Raw genomic sequence first — 25,766 nt, 5'->3', positions numbered from 1 at the left:
TCCTGGGTAAGGACGGATGATGTCTCTGCTCCTAGGCTTGTTAAAGCTTTCCACAGGTTTCCGGATAGGCCTGGGCCTGGAAGATCCGGAGGGTCCTCATAAAAGAGGGGGTACTGTTAGAACCCTCCTGTTAGTTTTTTCTATCTTGTGTTTTGCAGTCACGTGACCATCTGCCTATATATTCCAGCTCCGCCCTTCTGGCTTTGCTGGACTTCAGTGTTGTTTGACTGTCTTGCTAGCCTGGTGCTTCGGAGCCTCTCTGTCAGTTCGCTTGGTCCTCTGGGACCTCTAGTACTTTTTGTCAGTTTATCTTTTGTGCTCTGCAACAACTTCTGTTTAGGTGGTGTCCTATTTTTGTCCCAGTCCTTAGTTCATTTAGGGACCCCTCCCTTAATTCTATAGGTCTTCGTTCAGACTAGCCGAGGACTAAGGCGGGTCTGTTCACAAGGAACAGGCAGCCCGCTACATTGTAGGGATTCAGCTTAGTCTTACTGTAGGGACAGTTTTCCCCTATCTTTCCTTAGTTTATGTTGCAGATCATAAAGTCTAACAGACTCCTAGTTCACAATATATTTGGTACAGAGTGCATTCAGCTGTGAACCAGAGGGGAGTGGTCGGTGCTCATTGTTTGACAATAAATGGCTTCACCCAACCAATAACCATGAGTGGAGAAATTTTTTTTTTGATATTATTCATATTCTCTGAAACAAGGCCAAGGAAGCAAAAATTCCGCCGGGGTATGTAAACTTTTGAGCAAGTGTAATGGCGCTCCTTCCCTTCCGAATGCTACTGTGTGCCCAAACAGTAGTCTTCCCCCAACATATGGGGTATCAGCGTACTCAGGAGAAATTGCCCAACAAATTTCAGGGTCAATTTTCTCCTGTTACCCTTGTGAAAATACAAAGTATGGGGCTAAAGCAACAAGATTTTTGTGGGAAAAAAATTAAATGTTAATTTTTTCCTTCCATGTTGCTTTAGTTTCTGTGAAACCCCTGAACAGTTAATAAACTTCTTGAATGTGGTTTTGAGCACCTTGAGGGGTGCAGTTTTTAGAATGGTGTCACTCTGGGGTATTTTCTGTCACATAGGCCCCCCAAAGTCTCTTCAAATGTGATGTGGTCCCTAAAAATGTTTACATTTTCTTGGAAATATGAGAAATTGCTGATAAAACTTATAAACCTTATAACTTCCTAACCCCAAAAAAAAGGTTTAAAAAAATGATGCTGATGTAAAGTAGACATGTGGGAAATGTTATTCATTAACTATGTAGTGTGACATATCTCTCTGGTTTAAGGGCATAAATATTCAAAGTTTGAAAATAGCAAAATTTTCAAAATTTCACAAAAATTCAGATATTTTTTAGAAATAAACGCAAAAAATATTGACCTAAATTTTACCACAATCATAAAGTACGATATGTCACGAAAAAACAATCTCAGAATTACAGGGATATGTTGAAGCGTTCCAGAGATATTATCACATAAAGTGACACTGGTCAGAATTGTAAAATTTGGCCTGGTCAGGAAGGTGAAAACAGGCCGGGGGTGAAGGGTTTGGCGTGTACATCGCTGGTCTTAATGAAGTGTTTTACTTCAGTATAACATTTTTGGTCATTAGTAGAAGTGTAATGTAATATAGTTGGAGGGTAATTGTATGGCCCTATCGACAGCAGCTTACTGACGTTGTTAGCGAAGCCAGATCAATGGTGGTCAACCTCTATTTAAAAGGTTACCTATAGCAACCAATCACAGCACAGCTTTCATTTTTCCAGAGCAGTTTAGTAAATGTAATCTGAGCACTGATTGGTTGCTATGGACTAGAAGTCCCGATTATCTGCTTCTGATAAATTCGGTGTATATCCAGATATAAATTATGGATAAATACTGACTGTAATAAGCCAACAACATTCAATCGCTTTTCTCCAGATCAGTCAATAAACCACTGTACAGAAATATTCGGAAAATATTTAACTTTTATTAAACGCTTTACACAATTCTCGGTCGTGTGGATTCGGTCTCCACAAACCCAAAACCGCGCAAAAAAAATTAAAAGATCCAGATATCGGATTACATTCATAATAAAACACAATTCACATTCCAGAGGAAAAATAAAAATCATTATCAGGAATAAGGAGTCTGATTTACAGGCTTCAGAGAGGACAAGGCCTCGTTGTCCATAGCAACCAACCAGCGGCCATGTTTTTTTTCCCATACTGTCCAGGCCGGAACATGAAAGCTGAATTGTGACTAGTTGCTATAGGCATTGAGGACATTTGTTTTTACCTCCTCAAGTGCAATTTTTGGTTTTCTTATAAATCCGAGATAAAATCTAAATCTACGCTTTTATTTCACATCTGCCTTCTACATTAGAAATTAGCAAAGAAATCATTACCGCCAGGAATAACGAGGGATCCTGATCCCAGCAAATAAATAGTTAATATCTGTATATATTTTCCAATATCAATTCTTCACATCTTTCGAGATCTCCGCTCGCTGTCATTGAAGAGCGATGGTTCGGATACATCTAAGCCGCGAAATCTGAAATCCGTTTTCACTTGTGGATTTTGTCACAGAAAATGCAGATTTGCCTCAGGTTTCGCCCTTTGCGTTGCAATAATTGACACACGTGTGGATGATATTTTCCAAAAACTCTTGTCCACAATGGTGAATAATCAGCACATTCTCTACATGCTGAGATTTGTAGTTCTACAAGTACTGAGCAGCACTGGTTCTCCACTACTGGACAACTCCACATTAGTGGCCCCTGAGGGACACATCTATTTTTTTTTAAAATTCTATATGTACCCCCAAGACCGGCGCTGCTACTCCACTCTCAGTCCTGTGTTCCTCCTGCTGGTCTCCTGTCAAAACAATTACAATGGTTTGCAAAAGTATTCACGCCCCTTGGCTTTTTATCTATTTTGTTATATTACAACCTATGTTTAAATATTTTTGTATTTGTGTGTGATGCATCAGCACTAAAAAGTCTAAGTTGGTGAAGTGAAGTGAGAAAAATCTAGGCATAAATTACATTTATGGGATCAAATAACTAAAAATTGTCATGTGCATATGTATTCACCCATTTTTGCTATGCAGCCCCTAAAATGTTCTGGTGCAAGCAATTCCCTTGATAAGTCACATGCTTAGTGAGAGGACGTCCACTGTGTGCAATCTATGTCACATGTCTGTCAGTATATACAATTTACCTTTACTGAAAAGCCACAGAGGAGCCAACACCATTAACAAGAGGCTCCACTAACCAAACAACACCACGAAGACCAAGGAGATCTCCAAACAACACCATGAAGACCAAGGAGATCTCCAAACATCACCATGAAGACCAAGGAGATCTCCAAACAACACCATGAAGACCAAGGAGATCTCCAAACAAAACCATGAAGACCAAGGAGATCTCCAAACAACACCATGAAGACCAAGGAGATCTCCAAACAAGTCAGAGACAAGTACAAGTTGTTGAGAAGTCAGGGTTGGGTTATAAAAAAATATCCCAATCTCTGATGATCCCCCGGAGCACCAGCAAATCAATTATCATCAAATGGAAAGAACATGGTACCACAACAAACCTGCAAACAGAGGGCCACCCACCAAAACTCTCAGCCCGGGCAAGGAAGGCATTAATCCGAGAGGCAGCACAGAGACCAAAAGGTAATCCTGAAAGAGCTGCACAGTTCCCAAGCTGAGACTGGAGTATTTGTCCATATGACCACAATAAGCCATACGCTCCATAGAGGTGGCCTTTATGGAAGAGTGGTCCGAAAAAAAACCTTTACTTACACATGAAAATTGTAAGGCTCGTTTTGAGTTTGCCAAAGACATGTGGGAGGCTCCACAAATGTATGGAGGAAGATGCTGTGGTCAGATGTGACCAAAATTGAACTTTTTGGCCACCAAGGTAAACACTGTCTGGTCCAACCCAACACATCTCATCACCCTAAGAACACCATCCCCACCGTGAAACATGGTGGTGGCAGCATCATGCCGTAGGGATATTTTTCGGGAGCAGGAATAGGGAAAATGTTCAGAGTCTGGATATTCTTGAGCAAAACCTGTTTCAGTCAGTCAGTGATTTGAGTCTGGGACGAAGGTACTAGACAATGACCCAACGCATACTGCTAAAGTAACACTCGAGTGGTGTAAGGGGAAACGTGTAAATGTTTTGGAGTGTCCGAGTCACAGTCCAGACCTTAATCCAATTGGGAATCTGTGGTCAGACTTGGAGATTTCTGTTCACCAGAGGAAATCTTCTAACTTGAAGCAGCTGGAGCAGTTTTGCCTTGAGGAATGGTCAAAAATCGCAGTGGCAAGAGGTGGAAAGTTCATAGAGGCTTATCCAAAGCAGGTGTAATTGCCACAAAAGGAGCTTCTACAAAGTACTGACTTTAGGGGAGTGAATAGTTATGCATGCTGAAGTTTTCAGTTATTTTGTCCTATTTGTTGTTTGCTTCACAATGAAAAGAAAACCAAATGTTCACAGTTGTAGGCATGTACTTCACTTGAACTGATTCAGACCCTTAAAAAAACAGTGAAATTCCAGGTTGTGAGGTTGCAAAACACGAAATTGCCAAGGAGGGTGAATACTTTTGCAAACTACTCAAAGTCTTTGTGGAAGAAACCCTGCAGAGGATATTGGGCTGAGAACGGAGAAGAGCCGCTGGTCTTGGGGATAAGAATAGATTTTTTTAATTCATACCTGGGTCCATTAATAAGAGGTCATCCAGTAGCTTTACCACCATGGCGTTGCTATTTTTGTATAGTATTTCTTAATATTACAATGTAAATTCTTATTATCAGCTAATTATGACCAATTACCTTAACATAATAAGTACAGATGGTGGATACCTAGGTACCCTGACCATAATCTCTTTCGGATTTTTTTTTTCTCTTTTTGTTAAATAGTCTGGAAAGTTTTTACTGCCGTCGTTCTTAGTCTCCGGTGCAAATGAGAGGAAACAAAAAAAGCAGCACTAATGCACATGTCTAAAGTACCTTTCAGGACTGGTTACCAAGTTGTAAAAGGAAGCTGAACACGGCCACTGGAACTGGTTAAGGTGCCCATATACGTTAAAGAAAAGTTGTCAGAATCTGCCGATTATCTTGTGTACAGGGTAGTCAGGAGTGTCTTGTAAACTTACCTTTATGACTTAAATATCTACAGTGACAGTAATATATCCCATAGATTAGAAACGGTTAGCAGTTGTTAAAGGGTTCTTTAATGATGGTGGATAATTTGTGCATTGCCGGGTGTCACTAGGGACCCTCAGCGTCCTCGAGAATGGGGTTCTGCTGCGCCCCATCTTGATTGGCGCAGATGTTGCACGCTCGACCTCCATTCATTGTCTATGGTGCTGCCAGAGAAAGCAGGGTACAGCGCGCCACTATTTCTGGCAGTCCCATAGACATAAGCAGTGTCGGACTGGGGTGCCATGGGCCCACCAGTAACCAACTCCAAGGCCCCTCTTATAAGCTACATGCAAATGTGACCTTATCCTTAATCACAAATTGATATAACAATGAACTGGGTAGATTGTTAAATGAATAAGATGCCGCTGCTCATATAAGAGGGTGGTGGCCCATCGGAGGATTCTCCTGTTCTCCTGTGGGCCAGTCCGAGCCTGGACATAAGTCAAGCATGTACATCTCCGCTTCATTCATAACAAGACAATACCCTCCGGTTACTGCCAATTCACAGAAGATCTGTTTGGTTTTCTGGAGACATGACAACTGTATATTGGTTGGTAGATACTCGATGCCTTACAAATCTATATATTACTTGCACTGTTATTCAAGTTTTCCTAAAACCTTAATCAGGTAGAGGACCTCTTTAAGAAAAAAAAAAAATGAAAAAAATGCGCCTCCTCTGACCGGGCGCCGTGCAACTCAAATCACTTGAACGGGGAAATACTTGGCTGGAAATGGTGTTTTCTTGGAAGCAAAGATGAAGGATCCTTCATTCTGGTCACTGATGGGGGTCCTAGACCCCAACCAATCAAGTATCTAATTAATAACACATTTTCACTACTAAGGTTTTATATGCATATTCCACATTTGCTTTGGTAACCCATCAAACATCAGCTGTTGACGTGCCCTTTGCACTTGTGTATAGCAGTCTTCCCCTATGCTTCTGTGCTCTTTGTACGTCACAAGGAAAGAATTCGTTATTGGACAATCTATCTTATTTTGGAATATTTCACATAAAATATAATTTCATTGCAATATCCTATAGAAGGATTTTTATCTTGTATATATATTTATACTAGTATTATCTATATTGTCTTTTCACGTATCTCCTTCATATAGCGGCAGCTTAGACAATGGAAAGATTAACTTGACATGCTCTCCAGGAAGTCAGATTCCACGTTTTCTTCGAGTTCCTTAAGGACTCTCGTTGTGTCTTCTACAGGGTATTCCACCGAGATGTCCAGATCCGGAGAATGGCCCAATCCCCTTCCTTTTGCTTTGAATACGAAGCTGAGGGTCCTGAAAAATGGCATCAGCTGCGTGATCTTGGATATAGAGCGGAGACTGAGAAGTGGGAATTCAGTTCTCTTGAGACTTGAGCTTTCGGGTGCGATTTCCTGAGGAAGAAGTTAGACTGCATTAAGTACAAGGTCTGAGATTTCCCTAAACTGGGGCTACAGCCGGTATCTAGGTATCACCTATGTATAGGATAGGTGATACTTTATTGATCAGTGGGGGTCTGACCGCAGGGAACAAGGTACTGTTACCCCCATTATGGAGGAGCAATGTTCATGCTCGACTGCTTCTAAATTCATTCTCTGCTGAGTGCTGCGCTCGGCTTTTTCCAGTAGTCTCACAGAGAATGAATGGAGAATCGGTATAGAGTGGTATAAAATTTGGTATCCATTGTATGATCTCTGATGGTCCGACCGCCAGGACCCTCATAGATTCTGTGAACAAAAGTCTTAAAGTCCCCTATGTGAATACAGCTGTGCTCAACTCTGCTCCGTTCACACTTTGGGATTCTCATTCTTGGGATCAGTGAGGATCTCAGTCGTCGGACCCTCATCCATCATGGGGGTCCGACCCATCCTTCTGGCAACTTCACTCTAAACTGGTAATAGATAGGCAGCTACCTACCCCGAACCTCACTCTCATCAACTCAAGGATGCGGACTACGTGAGGTTTACATTCTTGATGATTTTCCACTACGTCCGCTGCTGAAACCGCACACGATTCTGCGTCCACTTCTGGAACGAAAGCCCACCTGTACCTGATGTACAAAACGGAAATCATGCCCAATTGTGTCATTTTCAGATTTTAAATGTTTTCAGACATCAGATTACCAATCATCACTATTCGGCAAATATCCGTTAAGGGGACTTCAAGGACTTTTCTCGCAGTGGACAATCATCCATACAGATACTCCACCACTGGGACCCCCACCAATCACTAATGGGGAACTGCAGTGAGGAGGAGCGATGGTCGAGGACGTGTGGTACTCACTCTGTTCAATGCTGGGTGCTGTACTTTGCTTCTCCGTCAGTCCTATAGACTTTGAATGGAGCGGTACTGAGCACGCTCGACCACCACTTCCTTCAAAGTTCTCCTTACTGTGATTATGTAGTGAGGAGAAACAGGGGACAAGGGACCCCCCTTGTAGTGATTGTTGCAGGACCCAACTGTGTGGCCTCCAAGGATCCGACATTTATCACCATTCCTGTACACAGATCTTATGTCCATACTGGGGCTACACCTTTTAAACATTTTAGCTTATCCTTAGGATCAATAGGGGTCTAACCTCCAGTTCAACCTTTCTCCACCGGTTCTACATACTCTATTGCAGGCTGTGGTTCATAGCTTTAGCTGCTGTCTGCAATGATGTAGGTCATGGGTTTGATTCCGGAGGAGACCAGATCTCACAAAAAAAGAGAAAATGTAATTTTTAACTTGGCTGGTTTGCAGAGAATGGTGCTTAAAACGCCATGGTAGTGGGTTCGATCCCCGTACGGGACAGATTTTGTTTAATGTTGAACTTGATAGACCTAGATCTTTTTTCAACCTATTTATCTAAAAAGATTATTAATAACCCACAATGCCATTTGATGTGAGAAAAATTCCTAGTCCTTAAAAAAAAAAAAATACTTTGATAGCATCTGCCATTATTACCTCTTGCATTCGGGCACTGCAAGGTCTGACTGCTCGAACTGTAAAGAACCCTTTCCTATTTAGCAGCTGGAATCGCCTTTGCTCCACTTGTAGCCAATGTCCCTTTTATATATAGAACAATTTCACTGTATAAATGAGTATCAGGCTGCAGCCCTGAGGTACTATCCTAATATCAGGTAATTAGGATGGGCGGCATGTTCAGTACCAGCCCTGTTGTAGCAGATGCCGATTGTTTGGATTTCACCAATTCTGCATTAAGATCTTCTATAAAAGTGACTTCTTACATTCTCATAGGACAAGCCATAAACGTCTGATTGGTCAGGACTAAAAATGAAGATGTCTGGTCCCTTCAGCAGTGCATAAATGTTCATTTCTATATACTAAAATAGTTTTTTTAATACATAGAAAGGATGCAGATATGGAAATGGAGCTGAATGAGCACACTCAGTTTTTAACCCATTTGAATAAAAAAAAAAAAAAGTCTAAAAAAGAACCTTAAAAGTTACACAACGTAGAATACGGGGACCTACATCTGGAACAGAGGCATCTTATCGGGAGGGAATGACAGCGCTGTGTCCAGGAACCTGCAAGCAGATAAATACAAGTCCAGGCAGTTCTGCTGGATTTCCGCGTACACGGGGCCATTGCTCTCAGTCGGTGCAGCCTTCTGCTTATTGGCTTTACTGTTCCTGCAGGAAATAATAATACACAACCGAAGGATGGAAATGGGAATCATTACATCCATGAGAAGATTGCGGAGGAGCATGTGAGAAATCAATGCGATCTTACTTTGTTGTGGTCTCCTCTTCTGTCAAATCATCTTGTAGTTGGACAAATGCGTGGATCTGAAGACGAAAAAGAACATTTCATACAGACAGTACATCCATTATTAGTATGTATTCCATACCCATACAGTCTGGGTATCCACATGCATTCTTTTATGAAGTTCCTGGCTCCCCAAACCCATTTCAAACAAGTGTCAAGGCTACAGGAGACAGTCCTGGAGACTGGCACAGTGATGTGGGCATTGTTATGGCTAAGACATTGATATTGCCATTATTATTACATTAAAGGGTTTCTACAAAAATGTAATAAAATGGTCCCCGACATGTAATTCAATCAGCAGCCTGTCCTAGTCACGTGTCAGGATGGGATGCAGTCTGTAGAAACACAGCTCCCGCGACCAGTGTCTCAACTGACACAGGAGCAATATCATAAGCACACAGACCAGAGCTGCTGAATAAGGGCTGTGACAGGAGAAGAAAATAAATCTCTGTGGATGACTGCATACAAAGGATTTTTTTCTACAGCCTCAGTCCTCTGTGCACTGTCAGCTGAGAAAATTTATTTGATCTCCCATCACAAACTTCTCTGGCAGCTCACTGGTGATATGGTTCCTCTGTCAGTTGAGACGCAGATCTCGAGAGAGGTGTTTCTTCAAACTGCAGCCTGTCCTTTCATTACATGACAGAGTCTACTACACTACATTCTTGGAGAACCCCTTTAAAGTTACTTGTGTGCTGGGAACACTTTGTCCTTCATGTTTGTATGGCTCCATGGGTGGCAGTGTGGCACCACTGTGTAGGTACTGCGTAATCCCAGTGGTTAGACAGTCTCGGCATTTTCACAAGTAAATTTTTTTTTACTTTGTGGCATAGATGTAATGGTAAAATGGGACCGATATCTAAAGCATCTCTTGAGGAGGGAGTGTCACCCTTATATTGAGCATGGATTCATCATAACTTGAAGGGAAAAAATGCTAACTAATCATTCCAACCAATTTAGCTACAATCCCCTGCAGTGAACAGGTAATTGAAGTGGGTTATCAGATGGAGAGCAAACACTAAGTCCATCACATTCTGTACAAGAAGCTGGGAGGCGACAAATTTATCACCTGCAGAGATAAGTCTTCCTGTGTTCAAAAGCAACACAGGCCAATGATAACAGATGTTTTGGCACCTGTTATGAATAGTTTTTTTGTGACAGGCGTAGGTCTTAAAGTTATGGGAAACATTTTTGGCGTTGTGACAAAAAGGCCAACGTAACACATCACTGTGCGGTCTGCCCATCAAACCTAAATATTAATATCGGCACAATATATATTTATATTCAATGCGTTGGAATCGGATGTGTATATACTACACATCCAATGGAAAGCGCACAACCTGCCTAGTAGCGAAACCAGCCGTGGCCTCGTCCATCAATCGTCAGTCAATTGCGTGATTGTCCTGATGATTAGAGGGAGCGGAGTGCTTGGTTCATGACAAACTGGTGGCAGTGGTGGGATCTGGGTGAGATTCCCTGGATGTTTCCTGACACATGGTTTCCGCAGCTTGTAACAAGTTTCCTATTCATTTCAGTGGCAAAACACTCCTATAGAGTTTGTGATGTCAACTCTTGGCATGTTTATCGATGGAAAACACATCTAATTTGCTATTAAAGGGATTCTTTCAGTCCAAACTGGCAGTATAAACTAAGCACATAGCACTGTAAGGGAAGTAGCCCCTATAAAAACAAAAAATCACATCTTTAATGATCTAACGGTCTCCGTTCTGCAGAAACTGAAGTTTATTAAAAATATGCTCGTGCACCCTGGGTGTGGCCAAGAGGCTCACTGCACCACTCCACCCACTAGTTTTCCATGTCCCCACCTGACTTACTGGTGATTGACAGTGTTGCCTTGCCTGAGATTTCTTTGCATACAGTGCTTTTTCCAGGCAAGCCAGTGAGGGAGGACAGGTAAAATTAGTGATGCGCTGAGCCTCTTGGCCACACCTAGGGTGCACTGAGCAGCCTAATTAGCATTTCTGTGTAAACTTTTGTGTTCTAATCGCTGCCTCCTTTCTACACAAACCGAAGGAGCAATTTTTTTATAGGGACTATATCTCCTTATACCACTATGTGCTTAGCTCATAATGTCACTTTCAGCTGACAGACTCTCTTTAAAAGAATTGAAAGAATACACACCATGATAGGCTATGATGTGATCGGCTAGAATAGTGGTGAATTACAAATCTGGCTTTTGGTGATGGTATATCACAAGGATTTGCCATTGCTTTAGGACTGACAGTCTGATCCCTGGCATGTAGAAAAATAAATGGGGGGCAGCACTAGTTTAGCATGGCGTCCTCCTCACTATTTTTCCCTATTCATTTTTTGTTCTGCAGGCAAAAAAAAAAAACACAATTTTGTTTTTATGTGACAGGTGTAAGTCTTATAGTTATGGGAGACAGATTTTTGGCTTTTGACAAAGTGGCGAATGTCACATATCACTGTGCGGTCTGTGCATTAGCCTCAAATTAATATCAGCCCGATGGTTAACGTTATATATGCAATGTTTCCTATATATCAAAAGCTAAAATCCAGATAGGAAATATGGTATTAATATCTCCTGCCTGGGACCTCCAGGGAAGCAGATGTAATTCCATAACTAAGCTCTATATCTCCCACCTGGGACCTCCAGGGAGGCAGATGTATTTCGATAACTAAGCTTTATAATTCCTGCCTGGGACTTCCAGGGAGGCATATGTATTTCCATAACTAAGCTCTATATCTCCCACCTGGGACTTCCAGGGAGGCAGATGTATTTCCATAACTAAGCTCTATATCTCCCACCTGGGACCTCCAGGGAGACAGATGTATTTCCATAACTAAGTTCTCCACTCACCAGCTCTGTCACCATAATCGGCCACAATGAGGTGAGATGCTGTGGAGCAATCCGCAGTAACAAGACACGGAAAAACAGGAACATCTGTGCCGCCATTATGGGCGTCTGCCCTAAGCGGATGTTATCTGTCAGACGCTCTGAAAAATAAAACAGGTTAAATAGTCACTCCAAATGTGTAACATCACTGTATATATACAGCAGTATGCTACACAGAGCCCATGGAGGTAAGTGACCCCGGTCTAGTCCAGGACTCCGCTCACAGGGGTCCTGATCTTCTCTACTACAAGTGATGGGAGTGAGAGAGAGACCCTCTCCACTCCTGAATGGTGGAGACCCTCAGAATGACCTTGTATCAGGGGCAGGTAGAGATGATACTGATCCAATTCTCCGCTGAATACGGCAAAGCCTTGGCGTTTTAATAACATGGCCTTCTGCTCGCTGCTGGGGTAAAGCTTCAGGGAACTGCTTGGCATGTCTGCAAAAGAACAAACAGGAAATGTCAGCAGAATATAATGAATGTATGTCTATTTTACATACGAGGGGTTGTCTGAGATGCATGTTTGGGGTTAAAAAAATTTTTTGCCATTAGGTTACATTAAATATTTTGCAGTTTGGATTTTACAGACTTTGTTTCACCCAATGATCTCTCTCTGAGCCATTCACGAAAAGTGGAATTAGCCTGCAGCACATCTGCATTCAGGTAGGAGACAATGGCAGCACTTATTATTTATTTTAAAGCTGCTGTACATCAGCGCTGCTGTGGCACCTTCATTTTACGGCTCAATGCTGTTCCCCATCCATTATAAAGTAACAGCATATCCTAATGAAATACTCCTTGAAATAATGATTTTTTTCTTTTATCACCACTAGAGGGAGATGCTTTACTGTGAGCTGTACAATTCTGTATGCCACGAGCGCCCTCTAGTGGTGGCAGCAGGCAAACAATTTAACATGCAACTAGCTGTGAAAATTATTAATATACGGAACAGAAAAGCAGAATTTTGACACCCTATAAAGAAAATTTAGACTAATAAAATAACGTAAAGTCTAAAGTCCATCATCAACAGATCATGAGTTGTTCCTCCTGGGTAGTTCATATAATGGAGGAGGATCATGGAAACCTCATTTCTAAAATAAATGGACTTACTCATTAGATCTTTAAACATGGTCTTCTCGTGAGTTAACAGGTGATCGGTGATGGATTTCCAACTATGTAGCAAAAGCAAAGACAGTAAGTATATAATTCTAGGTGAAGCACATCCATAATTATACAAAGAGATAAAATCTCATAAAGCGGGAGCAGATAACATGTAGGAGAGGAATATGTCTCTAGGAATGACCGGCCAAATACAAAGGAGGAAGCCATCCATATACACACAGGCTTATCAGGTGAGCTATTGTGTATATGGATAGCCGGTGGGGACAGGATGTTATCACATTCATTTTCTTACCATATTCAGCTGATGTAGTCGTTACAATGCATCAGTCAACGCAAGGAATAGTGAGCGAAACACAGCTGTCTGCAAATGGAGGTCTTACTTTTTGGAGAAGATTCTGGTTTGGCTTTATAGCCTAAGTCATGTGATAAGGCTTTTTAACCTTACGCCATCCCCTGAGGAAGCCAACGCGAAACGCCAGACATATTCACTTTTGCTCCTGAGATATTGTGCAGTCTCCCTTGTATAATAGGTATATTTTTATTAACCTGGTATGTATGTATATATATATACATAGTACAGACCAAAAGTTTGGACACACCTTCTCACTTAAAGATTTTTCTGTATTTTCATGACTTTGAAAATTGTACTTTCACACTGAAGGCATCAAAACTATGAATTAACACATGTGGAATTATATACTTAACAAAAAAGTGTGAAACAACTGAAAATATGTCTTATATTCTAGGTTCTTCAAAGTAGCCACCTTTTGCTTTGATGACTGCTTTGCACACTCTTGGCATTCTCTTGATGAGCTTCAAGAGGTAGTCACCGGAAATGGTTTTCACTTCACAGGTGTGCCCTGTCAGGTTTGATAAGGGGGATTTCTTGCCTTATAAATGGGGTTGGGACCATCAGTTGTGTTGTGCAGAAGTCTGGTGGATACACAGCTGATAGTCCTACTGAATAGACTGTTAGAATTTGTATTATGGCAAGAAAAAAGCAGCTAAGTAAAGAAAAACGAGTGCCCATCATTACTTTAAGAAATGAAGGTCAGTCAGTGTGAAAAATTGGGAAAACTTTGAAAGTGTCCCCAAGTGCAGTTGCAAAAACCATCAAGCGCTACAAAGAAACTGGCTCACATAAGGACCGCCCCAGGAAAGGAAGACCAAGAGTCACCTCTGCTTCTGAGGATAAGTGTATCCGAGTCACCAGCCTCAGAAATCGCAGGATAACAGCAGCTCAGATTAGAGACCAGGTCAATGCCACACAGAGTTCTAGCAGCAGACACATCTCTACAACAACTGTTAAGAGGAGACTTTGTGCAGCAGGCCTTCATGGTAAAATAGCTGCTAGGAAACCACTGCTAAGGACAGGCAACAAGCAGAAGGGACTTGTTTGGGCTAAAGAACACAAGGAATGGACATTAGACCAGTGGAAATCTGTGCTTTGGTCTGATGAGTCCAAATTTGAGATCTTTGGTTCCAACCACCGTGTCTTTGTGCGACGCAGAAAAGGTGAACGGATGGACTCTACATGCCTGGTTCCCACAGTGAAGCATGGAGGAGGAGGTGTGATGGTGTGGGGGTGCTTTGCTGGTGACACTGATGGGGATTTATTCAAAATTGAAGGCATACTGAACCAGCATGGCTACCACAGCATCTTGCAGCAGCATGCTATTCCATCCGGTTTGCGTTTAGTTGGACCATCATTTATTTTTCAACAGGACAATGACCCCAAACACACCTCCAGGCTGTGTAAGGGCTATTTGACCAAGAAGGAGAGTGATGGGGGCTACGCCAGATGACCTGGCCTCCACAGTCACCAGACCTGAACCCAATCGAGATGGTTTGGGGTGAGCTGGACCGCAGAGTGAAGGCAAAAGGGCCAACAAGGGCTAAGCATCTCTGGGAACTCCTTCAAGATTGTTGGAAGACCATTTCCAGTGACTACCTCTTGAAGCTCATCAAGAGAATGCCAAGAGTGTGCAAAGCAGTCATCAAAGCAAAAGGTGGCTACTTTGAAGAACCTAGAATATAAGACATATTTTCAGTTGCTTCACACTTTTTTGTTAAGTATATAATTCCACATGTGTTAATTCATAGTTTTGATGCCTTCAGTGTGAATGTACAATTTTCATAGTTATGAAAATACAGAAAAATCTTTAAATGAGAAGGTGTGTCCAAACTTTTGGTCTGTACTGTATATATACACATACTCTACTACTAGTTGTATTCCCATTTGGATGTTTTTTACATGTTATATTTACAGAGTCCTGTGATTGATCCGTGTCTTTTATTTGTAATATTTTAATATAATATGTATGTAAAGACTGAAATAACCATCTATTGTGTCATTCTCCTTGAGATCCATGTCCCAGGTCTCTGCGTGTAGGGGTTAGATGTCTTTCTTCATCACTGTTTTAATATATGTATTTTTAATTATGTTTTTGAGTAAATAATAAACATCACGCCATTTATTGTTTTTTGGGGGTCACCCATCAATTTTTGGGAGCCTCTATCAGGAACAGAGAGGTAGCTGCTCAGTTAACCTAATAGATGACATTAGAGCCCCTGTTCTCACCTTCAATGAAGAGGCTATTTGCAAAATCCAAGAGCGTTGCTTTTCATAGGTTTTCTTTCCATGCGCTTCAATAAGTGACATGTGATTCAAAGGGAACCTGTCATGTCCCAAAACACTATCAACCTGCAGATATAAATTAACTTTATTTTTCCCGGGAGCCGGCTTTCAGTTATGCAGGCGTGCCAGGAGCAATTGCAGTCATCTGCAAATATAGGATTAATCTTCAGGATAACAGTGTTATGAAGAGTCTTGGTCGCTGTACTGAAAGCGCGGCACCTGGGAGAAAATGAACTTCATTTCTCCCGGGAGCCGCCGGCTTTCAGTCATGGGGGTGGGCCTGAAGCAATTACAGTCACTGCTCACAGCACTGAGAGCAGCGGCAGTAACCACACCCCAGCACTGACTGACAGCTACTCTGTACTGATGCTCTGTAGAGCTGCCTGTTGATGCGTTGTGGTTACTTTCACTGCTCTCAGTGCTGTGAGCGGTGACTGTAATTGCTCCGGCACTCTTGCATGACTGAAAGCTGGCTGCTCCCGGGAGAGCACTTTCAGTACAGTGGCTGGGCACCTTCATAACGCTATAATCCTGCAGATTAACCCTATATCTGCAGGTTAATAGCGTTATCAGTCCTGACGGGTTCCCTTTAATGAAGTGGTTTCCGTGTCAAATTCTGCTCAAGAACAGTACCCGCAGCGAGCAGAGGCATGCATCTTAGTCACATTTGGATTTGTGGCTAATCTGCACACAAACTCGTGGCAGTCCAAACTGCAAATCTGGAGCACAAACCAAATCCGTGGCACATACCAGACAGAGGTTCTGCCTTGGATTTCTGCTGCAGATTGCAGGGAAAATATGAGCCAGAAGTTTCCGATGTGTATTGATATTTACATGTAATGACGACAGCAAGCAGAGATCTGGACAACGGTGAAGAACCGAAAAGCCGCCAGCTGATTCTCGGGAGAAACTTTCAGCAGCGTCCTGATAGCACAGAACATTCCCTCAATTCACTGACATATAATGATGATAGTGTGTCCTTACTGAATGCAAGACGTATCCATCTGGAAAAAGCCGGGATCCATGTACAAGTCCAAAACCTCCTTCTTCCAAGCACGCTTGGTGTAGGCGTACCCGCTGAGGCTGCCGAGGAGCTGGGCACCGGCACGGAAACTGGGGGCATTGTATGTGCTGAAAATGGAGAGGATATGCTCCGGTTATTGGACCTTCCTGGACTATTGAATTGCTAGTTCATCCTACCCCTTAATATGGTTTGCACGCTGTAAGAGCAATCACCTAATAATATACTGATGCCTCGTGTTCAGTGACATCACCATCCTCCTGCTGTATATTTTGTGCCTGTGCGACATTTGGTGCACAGAACATGTGGTAATCTCCAGTCTCCTACTCCCTGGATTATGACAGTTTACGCATCATATGTCGCTTTCCCTTTCTCTCTGGAAAGATTGTGTTTCACATGCTGGGCAGCAGTAGCATTCGGTCATTGGGGGGAAGAGCAGTGTAAACAGGGAATAATTACATCATAGAAGGGTATGAGGCAGCAGTAAATGGAAATAATGTGAGAAATTATAGAAATTTAAGTCTTTTCCACCTACAAGAAGCCCAGGCAGCATTAAAACAAATGTGCAGCACCAAGCTGAGCTGGCAGTAAAGCAAATGTGTGGCACAAAGCTGAGCACTTTTCTCTCTTTATATGGTGTGATTTATAGTTGTATATCAGTGCTGTTATTGGACCTTTGGTTGCAGGTGTGTTCACTTCACATTATTTTTAACATAATCACTTACTGAGGCATCACCTGGTGATCACTTGGATACATATAAGTATTTTCTATATTATTTTTATGCATAAAGCTCACCAGGATAGAGGATGGATGGACATGGCTGCAAAATATTTAGCATTTTTTCTTTTAGTTTTTTGACATTTGCAATCTATCTTTATGCTGGAGCATACGACTGATAAATGGGTACATACTTGTGATTTCGCAGATAGGGAAAGACGAAGTACAGGAGCCGGGATATTAACGGCACAGCTTTCTCCTTCTCGTCACTTCTGTAAACCATATCCAGTAGGGTGGCCAGAACCTTCAAGAAAAAGCAGAAAATATTAGGTTTATCCATACCAGCTGCATAGAGACTACTCCCAGGCCCAATAATCCTCCATGCTGCGATGCTGTTTGATGGGTGTGCAATCACCACGGTCATATATCAGGGGACACAAGTACCACAACATACAGCGACACTCACCTCTGCGAGCAGTGACAGTGCATGGACACTATACACCGATGGGGCCGATGCGGAGACCATGGACGACTGAGCGGCAGCATTATCATCTGTACAAAGAACACAATTCAGCTAAGCACCGGTGCCTCTCCCTGCTACTCTGTGCTATGGGGCATGCATCTGTAGGGGAAGCTTCAATTCTTCCTATAACCAGTAGGAGGCACTGCATAATGATGATTTATCACTGAGATGAATGGAAGCTGGCAATGGCGGCAATCAGAGAGCATTTTATCATTTACAGGTGTAATCTGGCTCTGCTCACTTCTGCATCAGGAGGTGAGCGGAGCCGGGGACGTCACAGTTACAGATATCTGCCAGCTTTTGGGTATTGTGCTTCTAGTATAGGACAATTGAGTGCTACCTATCATTCATACACACAAGAACCGGTAGATGAATGTGAATGAAGCCAGATTACTCATGAAACTGAATGGTTGTGTTATGGGAACCAAAAGATTTGGAGCTCTGTATCAGGAAGACTATGCAATTACGTTTATGGACCCCCATCGATCCTGAGGATTAAAAGGGGTATAATCACATCTACAAGGTCCTATCCCAGTATGTGGTAGGTGTAATAATAATATTAGCAAATACCTCCAATTAGAAATGTAGTATAGTTCTTCTGATTCATTGTGTCTCTTTCCTCATGTGCAGGGCATTGCAGTAGCTTAAATATCCATGGTTACAACCACTCATATCGTGACAGTTAGCTGTTTGTGGTTGTAACCATGGATACCTAAGCTACTGTAATGCCCTGCACATGGGGTAAGCAACATAACAAATCAGAAGAACTATACTACATTTCTAATTGGAGGTATTTGGTAATATTATTATTATTACACCTACTACATATTAGGACATTGGAGATGGGAATACTCCTTAAATGAGCTGCAGTACAGCTTTAGTGTTGCGGATCTTACAAATCCCAGGATTATGGATTTCCTGGTGGTTGCAAACCTCATTGCATATTATCTTAAGTGATAAAGTTTATTTTCTACTTTTTGCTTTGAATTATTCTGACCTGGAGATGTAGCCTCTGTATTCTTACCGTACGGCTCCCCATCTGCATCCGCTTCATCCAGGGATACTTGTGGTTGAGCCTTAACTTCCAGATTTCGACTCAGCCAGCTAGTCTGCTCCAAGGAGGACCCGGCCACGTTCCCCACGGCCTCCAGGATCTTCTGCGTCACCTCCTGCGATGCAAAGAGAGAGTTTGCTGTATGTGGAGCGAGGCCTGGTGAACATAATGGGTTTCTTCAGGGGCCTGAAGCAGGTGGTCACCGATGGTCTGACACTCTCAATCAATGCCACTTTACCTGCAGATCCTTTTGGTCTTTCTTGTTCTCCAAGTTTGGGGTCCTGGTCACAAAGTCATTCAGTATACTGCGAAAACAAGGACACGTATAGAAACTTATATGAATGTACGTCTTAAAGGAGTACACAGAGTGTGCCATAAGTGCCTCCCATCACTAGGGAGGACAGCATTGTGTTTCGCAAGCTCCAATAAGGATGTGGCTGTGTTCTCTGTAGAAATCTATGGGAGTTTGATCGTCCATACACACGCACGCTAAGCTAGGCTGAAAGTTTAAATGTTTCCAATGGGGAAGAAAGCAGCGGGCGTAGACCTATAGCAGCCGCTGATTTGCCAGGAGAAAACTCAGACTGAAAGTTGTTATTCACCATGCCCGATCCTTCTCTCCTCCATCATTTTCTGTCCAGGGGAGAATGGGGAGGGCACCATACACATTTTATGCTCACGGTGAAAACAGCCGGTTTTAAAAACAAAGTTTGGGCTCTTTCCACAAGCGGCAAAGACTTTAGTGGACACTGGTGACCTCGTTTTCCAGATGAATGCCATAGTTATCACTTATAAGAAAATTCCACGGCCAAATAAAGAAACCTTAATGTCGACATAAAGGGAAAGTGGTAAATCCACAGCTCAAACTCACAATACAAACGTCTTATATTATCCCTATATGCCCTATATCACATGTCTTATATTACGGCGATACCTTGACTAACGGAGTGCATCTACTTATGAATTGAGATACGAGCTGTCGCTCAGTTGATTTATTGTTTTATGACAGGAGCCGAGATCTTGAGTAAGGATCCAGCGAGTTTACGACACTGACACTCACCAAGTGGTTCTCCTGCCATGCAAACATCTCTGTCCTTGCTGTTGCCCCTTTGACCTTTTCTTGTGAATCATTTTCCTGGGGTGGACTCAATTTTTAGCACTGCATGCTGCATGCATTTGACATGGGGCTGTACATAGAATAATGATTATTTTTCGGTTTATGCTTCTGCTACTTTTTCTGTGGCAGTACTGTATGTTATTTCACAAGTGCAGCAAGGTACAGTATACTGCACTATTATGTGCACTCTCTGATTCTTTGGAGTTTTGGCTTTAGGGTTCAATGTTTGCTATATTTATATGTGAAGATGATTAAGTGAAGCTATTAAAATATATATATATATATATATATATATATTTGTATGTGCATATGTATATACACTGTACAGACCAAAAGTTTGGACACACCTTCTCATTTAAAGATTTTTCTGTATTTTCAGGACTTTGAAAATTGTACATTCACACTGAAGGCATCAAAACTATGAATTAACACATGTGGAATTATATACTTAACAAAAAAGTGTGAAACAACTGAAAATATGTCTTATATTGTAGGTTCTTCAGAGTAGCCACCTTTTGCTTTGATGACTGCTTTGCACACTCTTGGCATTCTCTTGATGAGCTTCAAGAGGTAGTCACCGGAAATGGTTTTCACTTCACAGGTGTGCCCTGTCAGGTTTAGTAAGTGGGATTTCTTGCCTTATAAATGGGGTTGGGACCATCAGTTGTGTTGTGCAGACGTCAGGTGAATACACAGCTGATAGTCCTACTGAATAGACTGTTAGAATTTGTATTATGGCAAGAAAAAAGCAGCTAAGTAAAGAAAAACGAGTGGCCATCATTACTTTAAGAAATGAAGGTCAGTCAGTCCGAAAAATTGGGAAAACTCTGTAAGTGTCCCCAAGTGCAGTTGCAAAAACCATCAAGCGCTACAAAGAAACTGGCTCACATGAGGACCGCCCCAGGAAAGGAAGACCAAGAGTCACCTCTGCTTCTGAGGATAAGCTTATCCGAGTCACCAGCCTCAGAAATCGCAGGTTAACAGCAGCTCAGATTAGAGACCAGGTCAATGCCACACAGAGTTCTAGCAGCAGACACATCTCTACAACAACTGTTATGAGGAGACTTTGTGCAGCAGGCCTTCATGGTAAAATAGCTGCTAGGAAACCACTGCTAAGGACAGACAACAAGCAGAAGAGACTTGTTTGGGCTAAAGAACACAAGGAATGGACATTAGACCAGTGGAAATCTGTGATTTGGTCTGATGAGTCCAAATTTGAGATCTTTGGTTCCAACCACCGTGTCTTTGTGCGACGCAGAAAAGGTGAACGGATGGACTCTACATGCCTGGTTCCCACAGTGAAGCATGGAGGAGGAGGTGTGATGGTGTGGGGGTGCTTTGCTGGTGACACTGATGGGGATTTATTCAAAATTGAAGGCATACTGAACCAGCATGGCTACCACAGCATCTTGCAGCGGCATGCTATTCCATCCGGTTTGCGTTTAGTTGGACCATCATTTATTTTTCAACAGGACAATGACCCCAAACACACCTCCAGGCTGTGTAAGGGCTATTTGACCAAGAAGGAGAGTGGTGGGGTGCTACGCCAGATGACCTGGCCTCCACAGTCACCAGACCTGAACCCAATCGAGATGGTTTGGGGTGAGCTGGACCGCAGAGTGAAGGCAAAAGGGCCAACAAGTGCTAAGCATCTCTGGGAACTCCTTCAAGATTGTTGGAAGACCATTTCCGGTGACTACCTCTTGAAGCTCATCAAGAGAATGCCAAGAGTGTGCAAAGCAGTCATCAAAGCAAAAGGTGGCTACTTTGAAGAACCTAGAATATAAGACATATTTTCAGTTGTTTCACACTTTTTTGTTAAGTATATAATTCCACATGTGTTAATTCATAGTTTTGATGCCTTCAGTGTGAATGTACAATTTTCATGGTCATGAAAATACAGAAAAAACTTTAAATGAGAAGGTGTGTCCAAACTTTTGGTCTGTACTGGAGAAGGCTGACGCCGTCTAGGGGTGTATACTGCAGAGGAGGAGCCACGGTTAATCTTTTTCAGATTCTGCATAGTGTCGCCTCCTAGTGGACAGCAGCATAACACCCATGGTCCGGTGTCCCCCAATTAGGCGACAGAGTAATATATATAAATATATATATAGTACAGTACAATAGTTTATTACATTTAATAGGTTTTTATACTGTACATTACTGTATTTGTTATTAATAAAAGTTAATTTTTCTTATTTGCAAACACCTAACAAAAAAATCTGTGTGGTTTTTGGGGGGGCTGGAACGGATTAATAGCATTTCAATTCATTTTAAATTTAATTTGATATAAGAGCAAATTGAGTTAAGAGCTCGCTCACAAAAGAAATTAAACTCTTAAGTCAAGGTATTACTGTATTCCTATATGCCCCATATCACACGTATTATATTATCCTATATGCCCCATATCACACGTATTATATTATCCTATATGCCCTATATCACACGTATTATATTATCCTATATGCCCTATATCACACGTATTATATTATCCTATATGCCCTATATCACACGTATTATATTATCCTATATGCCCTATATCACACGTCTTATATTATCCTATATGCCCTATATCACACGTATTATATTATCCTATATGCCCCATATCACACGTATTATATTATCCTATATGCCCTATATCACACGTATTATATTATCCTATATGCCCTATATCACACGTATTATATTACCCTATATGCCCTATATCACACGTCTTACATTACCCTATATGCCCTATATCACACGTATTATATTATCCTATATGCCCTATATCACACGTATTATATTATCCTATATGCCCTATATCACACGTATTATATTATCCTATATGCCCTATATCACACGTCTTATAAGAACCTATATGCCCTATATCACACGTCTTATATTATCCCAAATGCCCTACAACACACTTATTATATTATCCTATATGCCCTATATCACACGTCTTATAAATAACCTATATGCCCTATATCACACGTCTTACATTATCCTATATGCCCTATATCACACGTATTATATTATCCTATATGCCCTATATCACACGTATTATATTATCCTATATGCCCTATATCACACGTATTATATTATCCTATATGCCCTATATCACACGTCTTACATTATCCTATATGTCCCATAGTATATGAGCTTATGTTCTTAATGTACATAGTATATAGAGAAATTCCTCCACGGGGAGCGATTGCTTTTACGGGATTTTTTATCTTATCTTGTGTGTTGATAAGAGGTAGAAACAATTATACCAAATCCGCATGTCTACTACATTACTCACAACTGCAGGAAGTGTCCATCAGCAGAATGGAAGATGTCCCCATCTGATGCTTCCGGAGGCTACTAGTGCGGTGGTCTCCAACCTATGGCCCCCCAGCTGTTCGCTGGCAGCTCTTTATCTTGACCCCCTATACGTATGCACGCTTGACTTTGCTGAGCACGTGTTCTCCAAAGTGAGAAAGGAATACGGTCAGAAGTCCAACACCCGCCGTCAGGGGTCGGAGAGGACCCTCTTTTGGCCTCGGTCAGGTAAATGGAGACTTTTGGTGCACATGACATATATGCACCGACACGCAGTGAGTCTCCGATACACTGCTTCCAATGTCTGTTATTGTGTGCAGTGCTGCAGCCAATCACTGAGGTCACTAATGCTAATAACAGGCACCGGGAGCAACGGTGGACCAGGGGAGGGTGAGTAAAGTATAGTTTGTGTTTTCTAAAACAAACTGCCGTCGGGTCACAAGGATTTTCCATAACTGGAAAACACCTTTAAAATATATTCCCGTAGATTCGGGATATGTATTTGTTTTTTTAATTATATCTTCATGCAGTTTTGTCCACGACCCTATATATTTATTTCTATTGAAGCCCAGTACGGCTCGGGCCATCTAATCACTGTCAATGTAGATGCAAGAAAGTCACACAAAAAATCCAAATATTAGCCATTAAGTGACTTTGGTCACGTAGGTGTCAGGCAAAAAAAAAAAATTGCAAGTGAATGAGGTTGGACTGAAGTCTGAAGCGTTTGATTTTTACCCCCTGTAACTTGTGGGTCATAATACGACCACATTCACAATAAATGTTGCAGGCCGCGGCGATCTTATGTCACACGGTCACAAGTCGTCTGCAGATTGTCAATAATTTGTTTTCACTACACAACCCCTTTAAGAAATTAGCACAGGTTGTAAAAATATTAGCGGCGGAAGGGGATTTAACAAAATGTGACACCCTTTGGTTAAAGGGATATTCCTACCCCAATATGTAGTAGGGGTAATAATAATAATAGTATTAGCAAATACCTCCAATTAGACATGTAGTACAGTTCATCTGATTAGCTATGTTGTTTACCCGATGTGCAGGGCATTGAAGTAGATTAGGTATCCATGGTTGTGACTACTCATATAGTGACAGTTAGCTGTTAATGATCGTAACCGAGGATACCTAAGCTACTGAAATGTCCAGCACACGGGGTAAGTGACAAGATCCGTAGTAGATGTAATATTAATAATATTAGCAAATACTTCAATTCAGAAATGTAGCAAAGTTCTTCTGATTCGCTATGTTGCTTACCCCATGTGCAGGGGATTGCAGTAGTTTAGGTATCCGTGGTTGCGACTACTAATAGCTAACTGTCACTATGTGAGTGGTCGTAACCATGGATACCTAAGCTACTGCAATGCCCTGTACATGGGGTAAGCGAAATAGCGAATCAGGAGAACTATACTACATTTCTGAATTGAAGTATTTTCTAATATTATATCATCTGCGGATCTTGGAGATGGGAAAACCCCTTTAAGAATGAACAGCGAGTTTCCAAACACAGTAGAAAAGTTTTCTTAGCACTAAATAAAAGGAAGGATTTCATGTAATCATGTCAGTAATCTAGAGATGATCCCGGGTGATATTTCACTTACCTCAAGAGCAGGAAAAATCCAGGAGGAGCCAGATTTAAAGGGACAGACTCTTTTAACAGAATCAGCAATGGCTGGAAGTTTTCCTGCATGTCAGATGGCGAGAGCCTAGAAATGAAAAAGGAAAGGACAGTGTAAAGCCAGCCGCGCACAAGAGAACGGTCGGATGAACAGTCGTTCTTCAGACAGCCATCTCTCTCTTTTGCGTTTCCGTTTTTTCTCCCCTTTTTCTATATAAAAGAAAAAACAAAATGTCCTTTATTCACCGTCCCCAGGTCCACCGGTGAATATCTGCTGTTCCTCACGGTACCGGATATTGGCTGCAGCACTGACATTATACCAACAGCCAATCAGTGACTGGCAGCTGGGCTGTTGACATGACGTCAACGCTGCAGCCAATATCAGATACCAGGAGCAGCACTGGACCCGAGGAGGGTGAGTTAAGTGCAGTTTTGTTTTTTATTAATAATAAACTGCGCCTGAGGACTGCTATTTTCTGAAAGTGGACAACCCTTTTAAGTGGTGAATAAAAATTCAGAAGTTTATTAAAAAAAAAACTCCTAAAATTATGGTTTGTGTCAACATTTTTATTTTTCTGTCGATGGATCTCGTCGGCTGAAAAAAATAACATAAATGAGCATTTTTTTTCGGCCGCCTAAAGTCTCCAATGAACTGCTAGAGTCGACAGCTGAGCATATGATTAGATGAAGAAAAAAACACAAGCGCCTCCTGCAGGCTATACATGGGTACTGCACATCACACAGCTCTGCAGAGGTGGCAATAAAATGCGGACCCGTGGTCAGACC

General features: G+C 41.9%; 1 protein-coding gene across 3 annotated transcripts in view; it reads right to left on the bottom strand.

Annotated features, from left to right (window-relative positions):
• Positions 1–1,954: 1,954 nt before the first annotated feature.
• Positions 1,955–25,766, bottom strand: part of DOP1B (DOP1 leucine zipper like protein B) — a 110,117-nt gene continuing 86,305 nt past the window's right edge. For all 3 annotated transcript variants that reach the window (XM_073668385.1, XM_073668386.1, XM_073668387.1), the window contains 13 exons: positions 24,964–25,068; positions 19,166–19,232; positions 18,898–19,042; positions 17,817–17,902; positions 17,545–17,654; positions 16,596–16,742; positions 12,962–13,023; positions 12,161–12,289; positions 11,815–11,951; positions 8,937–8,992; positions 8,678–8,836; positions 7,119–7,251; positions 1,955–6,595 (listed from right to left, as the gene is read on the bottom strand). In XM_073668385.1, coding sequence (XP_073524486.1) covers positions 6,341–6,595; positions 7,119–7,251; positions 8,678–8,836; positions 8,937–8,992; positions 11,815–11,951; positions 12,161–12,289; positions 12,962–13,023; positions 16,596–16,742; positions 17,545–17,654; positions 17,817–17,902; positions 18,898–19,042; positions 19,166–19,232; positions 24,964–25,068 — 1,591 coding nt within the window. In that variant the 3' untranslated portion in view covers positions 1,955–6,340. The remainder of the gene's footprint in view (positions 6,596–7,118; positions 7,252–8,677; positions 8,837–8,936; positions 8,993–11,814; positions 11,952–12,160; positions 12,290–12,961; positions 13,024–16,595; positions 16,743–17,544; positions 17,655–17,816; positions 17,903–18,897; positions 19,043–19,165; positions 19,233–24,963; positions 25,069–25,766) is intronic.

This window comes from Phyllobates terribilis, unplaced genomic scaffold, assembly GCF_046119375.1.
Source record: "Phyllobates terribilis strain yellow unplaced genomic scaffold, ASM4611937v1 Scaffold_2__4_contigs__length_985480577, whole genome shotgun sequence".
Classification (NCBI taxonomy): Eukaryota; Metazoa; Chordata; class Amphibia; order Anura; family Dendrobatidae; genus Phyllobates; species Phyllobates terribilis.
This window is presented reverse-complemented; position numbering and strand designations above follow the sequence as displayed.